This window comes from Primulina eburnea, chromosome 10, assembly GCF_022965805.1.
Source record: "Primulina eburnea isolate SZY01 chromosome 10, ASM2296580v1, whole genome shotgun sequence".
NCBI lineage: Eukaryota > Viridiplantae > Streptophyta > Magnoliopsida > Lamiales > Gesneriaceae > Primulina > Primulina eburnea.
In genome coordinates this window covers 9582806-9588022 of record NC_133110.1, presented here as the reverse complement: position 1 = coordinate 9588022, position 5217 = coordinate 9582806, and the positions used below count along the sequence as shown (strand labels likewise).

Sequence of the window (5217 nt, the reverse complement as noted above, 5' to 3'; positions counted from 1 at the left end):
GGTAACTGAAAGTAAACGTATTAAAACTAATTATATCTGTTCATAATTGAAAAATTCATCAGCACCACACTTTTACATGCATAATATAATATATAGATATAGATTGTTATGTTATCACTATATTATTATTATTATTATTATTATTATTATTATTATTATGTGAGCAAAAGACAATTATTGAGGGGAGTGCGGTGGGGGCGAAGGGATCTTTCCAGAAAGGTGACGCACCGATAAAGAAGGTTTTCCCTATCACATGCACACAACATCCAACTGGAATCACATACTTATAAATAATTATACATATCCCACTGACTTGCCAAACCATCTGAGACAATAAACCAACATCTAATTTCTTATTTTCAACCATTGGAATTGATTTTGAGGCCCTTTTCACATGTAATTTTTGTTTTATGTTGGATAAAATTATGGCACAACCCATTAATATGAGTAGAGTAACAAAGCACACTCCGTGGAGAAGTAAAATAACAAAGCACACTCCACGGAGGAGTATAAAAAGATGGTAATAAAATACTGAGAAAATGACAAAGACAGGCCTGTTTCTTTCCAGTTTTCAAGAAACTTGACCGATTCCTCCCTCCACTGGAGATTTTTTCGAGGAAGACACAAAGGGTCAAAACTTCCCACCACAAAGCTCACATTTACCAAGCAATTCACCTAAGAAAACTAGATAGATGGGGGGGGGGGGGGGGGGGGTAGAGAGAATATATCAAGAGCTTATACATAGACTGAGGACAGGGAAGTTACACATTACAAGTGCTAACCAGCTTAGATCTTCAATCCAAGGGAGATTTCTCGTTTCTTTTTTGGCTTTAAAAGTAATCTACTTTTTAGCTTTTTTCAAGGGCAATTAGGATTTCTACCAGGGCCTCCGTAATAAAAGTAATGTCCCCAATCTCCATTACTCCCGGTTTGGACATCGTAACAGTTGGATTGTTCAGTAAAGGTGCCAAGACCTTTGGGAGATTTAAGATTGTTGGAGCTATCCACTACTTGTATGTTTCTGAAGTAGCTTGATTTTCCAAAACCTTCTTCCGGGAAATGGCCACTGCCCATTTGAGTTGTCGTGTGTTGTCCATTGGGTTCAGAATTTACAACCTCGCCGCCCCATTCGATCATGGATGCACTGTCTGCCAAGTACGAAAACAAGAAAGATGGCCAATACCCCAACACATAGTCGTTGCCAAATTGCATCCACCAGTGTCCCTCTTTTGGATCCTACATATCATCGAAGAAAACAAGTCAGATAGGTGTTTTGCGCCCCTAAAGAATAAAAAAGAACTTGGAAGCTGAATCGTTGCACTTGGCATGCAATCATAACAAAATAGTAAGATTTTAGGCATTAGGACCATGCGAACGCAGCCGAACTAAAAGTTTGGTACAGATGCAACTCCAAATTTCAAAAGATATTGCAGTCCAAATACCGCAAGATTATCAACGAGAAAAGCACAAATTCACATTTTGCAGCAAAAAACTTGACAAAGTGGAATACCAAACAAAGTGGCAGGGAGACTGTTGGAGGGTGGACCGTGGATGTTACCTTCCAAATAAGAATACTTATGTCATATTGCGGATTCCGGTAGCCAGAAACAGGAGAGATGCTAGCACCCATTGCTATTTCACTGTTAACTTGAATGAAGCCGGAGCAGAGGAGATTGTAGCAACCTGTGGCTTGGTAGGCATCACTCTGCAAATAGTGGAGATATAAAATAATCGAGTAAACATTTTTAGCACCGGCTGGCTCATATTTTAACAGGAAAATAGGAGCGTGAAGGCAAAAGCAACAAGCTTACAGTCCAATAAGTGAAGAGCCTAGTGTTGTTGTCACCATAAAGATCTGGGCTCACCTGAAATCCAAGGAAACAGATCCATCAAACTCCAAAATAAATAACTAAGCTACTCAATTATCAATCTCAATTTTGGAAAATTAAAATCCATTAGTAATTTGTATACCTGCCAACCAGCTTCAATGCTATTAAGATCTTCGCCAAAAGAACCACCCAAAACCCAAATTTGTGACAAGCTAAACTCATTAGGCTGAAGTATTTGTGGTTCCCAAACATTAATAGTTGCTTTTGCACCAGAATATTTGTCCCCTTCAACATATGCTATTGCATGCTGGTGACACAAGAAAGATGGGCCAAAACAAATTAATATTAATACTTTAGAAAAAGAGAAAAACTACACCATGAAAAGAGGAACACAAAATACCAGCAAGAATATTAACAAAGTTGTGTAAGATGGAATTTTCCATGGGTAAAAGCTTGTGTTTTCTTTTAATGATCACAAAGAAAATAGAGATAAAGATTTCTTTCTTATATCCTACATTAATTACCTGATGACCACTTTCATTTATGAAGTCTGGATCTGCAGACCTGGGCTTGGGGACGCTTCTATGCTTTTTCTTTCCAAAACTTTTTACAGAGCTAGCCCTCAAAACATCTTCTTTCTTTGTTCTTCTTATGGGTATGGTGTCCTCAGGACATTTACCATTCATGTGCCACAACTGGGTGATTGAATTTGCTCTTTCCTTTGGCCCTGTTGACATCTTGTTCTCATCAAAAAGCCCATCTGGATGGTAACTAGGCCTAGCCTGGAAACAAAAGAAACAGACATCATGTTAATATGCAATAATAATACACTAGCCCAAAAGAAAAAAACAGGAACATGCATAAAAAAAAAAAAGAGGAATGAGAATGAACCTGGATTTTGTGATCTTTGAGGAAAGGGTGATCAAAAGCAGGTTGATGAGAGATGTGCACACAGTCAATGATATCCCCATCAGAGCTCTGTATAATCATCACATGTAGAGAAAATGGTGAAAAAGCAAACAGATCTTTGTTTTTTTCACAACTACCTTGAAACCCATATGAAAGTTTTTTGAAAAACTAACAGCAACTTCAATGGTAAAAAAAATCATAAACTGAAGCACAACCTCCAGTAAGCAGTGCGAGATAGGAAAAAAAAAGATTTTATTCCTTCCATATATTCAGTAAACCAAAGCTTAAAAAAATAAATGACGGACCTGAATAGTTTTAAGGGGAGGCTTATTCAGCCTTTTCAAGTGCTTCTGAACTTGCAGCCTCTGCCGTGAAGTAGTGAGCCTGTCGGCGCAAGATGGTGAGATCAGACTCCATAAGCATACCAAAAACAATGCAGCTGTGCGTTTCCTCTTCCGGTGATCTTTGCTAAACTGCGCAGCGGCCATTATACCCGAAAAAAGGAATCTTTTTGAAAATAAGAACGAGGCAGCGGCGGAACGATTCAATGAAAGCAGGCCACCATCAAGACACCAGATTCTTATCCCACCCACCCTCTCAGTATTTGGAGTGACACTGCTCAAATGGCCTCGTTCTCTCTCTTTCTTTTTCGTAAACTCCAATTAGCAGTTACAGAGATGCAATGGATATGTTTTCTATTCAGAAAATTTAATCATTTTAAATTTAATAATAAAATTTAATTGGGATCTTATTCTTGGGTTTCTGAATCCTTTTGAAATTGCTTCTGCTTTCTTATTACTTTGCCCCTTGTTTCCGGCTTATTTACGACGGTCTACCCACTTTTTACCATTAATACAACTTTTTGGCTTTTTTAAAAATATATATAATGATATAAAAAATTAAATTAAATTTATAAAAATAAGTTAATGTTAATATTATTTATATGTAGATTATTACATATTAAACTTTTATTTTAATTTTTTGTGATTAAAGATTTGATATACAAATTTGATGCACACATATATAAAAGTAAACACTCGGCAGCATAGTTTCAAGGATTTGAATTATTTTAATAAAATTTTAATTCAAAATTAATTTAATTGAGTACAAATTTGGATCCCAAAATACCTGTTTAAAATGAATTTAACGAATAAAATTCGGACCATCAGAATCTGAAACAAACTGTCACGAATTCTGAGCAGTCAGAATCCAGAGCAGTTTGCCACAAATTGAGTGTTTTAACCATGTGAAATTTTTTTACGAGTTTCCCATAATTACACTCTATAAAATCCGGCCAATGATCAAGCATTTTACCATGGTAGTGAAATTAGTATATCAATGTCCTCAGGAAATTTTATGTTGATATCGAAAAAGAGTTTAAAGTGAGTAAATGAACTCATTTAATTTTTTTTTGAAAAACTAGATTTGAGTTTAATAGTTGTTAGATGTTAATTGTCACGCCCCGAGACTGAAGCATCGGCGACATCCGGCATTGTTTATAAATTACTTGAAAACAATTAAGTCTCGTATTGAAATACCAAATAACCAGTCTTTTTCACAGTTAGAACATTGTCTTTCATTGACAATAGAATAAAAATACATCAGAGTTGCGGAAGCGGAACTAAACAAAAGGAAAATAAAATCTTGGTTCTTGAATCTTGCTCATCGACTACCATCCCCAGAAAGCTTCTTATTCCTCTTCATTCAGTTGTTCTTCATTTTTATCTGAAATTTATAAGGGGTGAGTGTTTTGGGAAACACTCAGCAACTGGGGCTTCATCTCCGACGGCTAGGACTGTCCTCTACTCCGTTATCTATTGCGGGAAAGCACTCACCTAAATAGGGTGGGACAGGCTTAAACCGGCCCGTTTGCTCTCATTGTGGGAAGCGCCGGTTTGACCGAGCGAAAGGTTGGAATTTCTTTAGAAGGGCTTGGCCCTACTCTATCTATCGGAATTCGCCGGTTAATATTCTTTCTACTAGAAGTCAACTCTTTTGCCACCAAAGATAAGTTATGGGCTTGCCTTGATTCAATGTGCTTTGGTCAATCAATTTCCAATGATACATATAAAACTTAATCTTTAAAGCATTTCTTTAACAAACTTTCAAAACATAATACTTTTAACTTTTCATAACAGACCAAATCAATATGAGACAAAGGTTATCAGACGAATCAGAGCAGTTCATAAGCAATTCAGAACAATCACAACACTGTTACTCTTCTCATTTCTATGGTCAAATTTTCCCCAATATGTTAGTCCTCTAAGGTGTTAGGCCAGAACACGGTTTTATACCCACCGATGGGGGCCAGACAGAATCATGATTTTATACCCACCAATGGGGGCCAGACAGAATTACAATTCTCGTCCCATTTGAAATCGAGTTGTAACAGTGCAACACATAATTCAGATTTATCGGACAGAACTTATCAGAATTGCAGATGGATACATCGGAATCAAAGAATTTCGAAGAACAGAAA

General features: G+C 36.7%; 1 protein-coding gene across 1 annotated transcript; it reads right to left on the bottom strand.

The window, feature by feature from the left end:
- Nucleotides 1-725: 725 nt before the first annotated feature.
- LOC140803067 (protein neprosin-like) lies at nt 726-3438 on the bottom strand. Its single transcript, XM_073158760.1, has 7 exons — nt 3044-3438; nt 2721-2807; nt 2354-2611; nt 1972-2136; nt 1812-1865; nt 1559-1705; nt 726-1236 (listed from the first exon to the last, which is right to left on the bottom strand). The coding sequence occupies exons 1-7, from the start codon at nt 3224-3226 to the stop codon at nt 859-861; spliced, it is 1272 nt and encodes a 423-aa protein (XP_073014861.1). The 5' UTR covers nt 3227-3438; the 3' UTR covers nt 726-858.
- Nucleotides 3439-5217: the final 1779 nt, after the last annotated feature.

Excerpts from the sequence above, each read along its gene's own strand:
- LOC140803067 (XM_073158760.1), bottom strand. The coding sequence starts at position 3,226 with ATGGCCGCTGCGCAGTTTAGCAAAGATCACCGGAAGAGGAAACGCACA. Across the intron at positions 1,706-1,811 it reads GGCTCTTCACTTATTGGACT|AGTGATGCCTACCAAGCCAC; the intron begins GTAAGCTTGTTG and ends CACTATTTGCAG. Across the intron at positions 1,237-1,558 it reads TAAGTATTCTTATTTGGAAG|GATCCAAAAGAGGGACACTG; the intron begins GTAACATCCACG and ends GATGATATGTAG.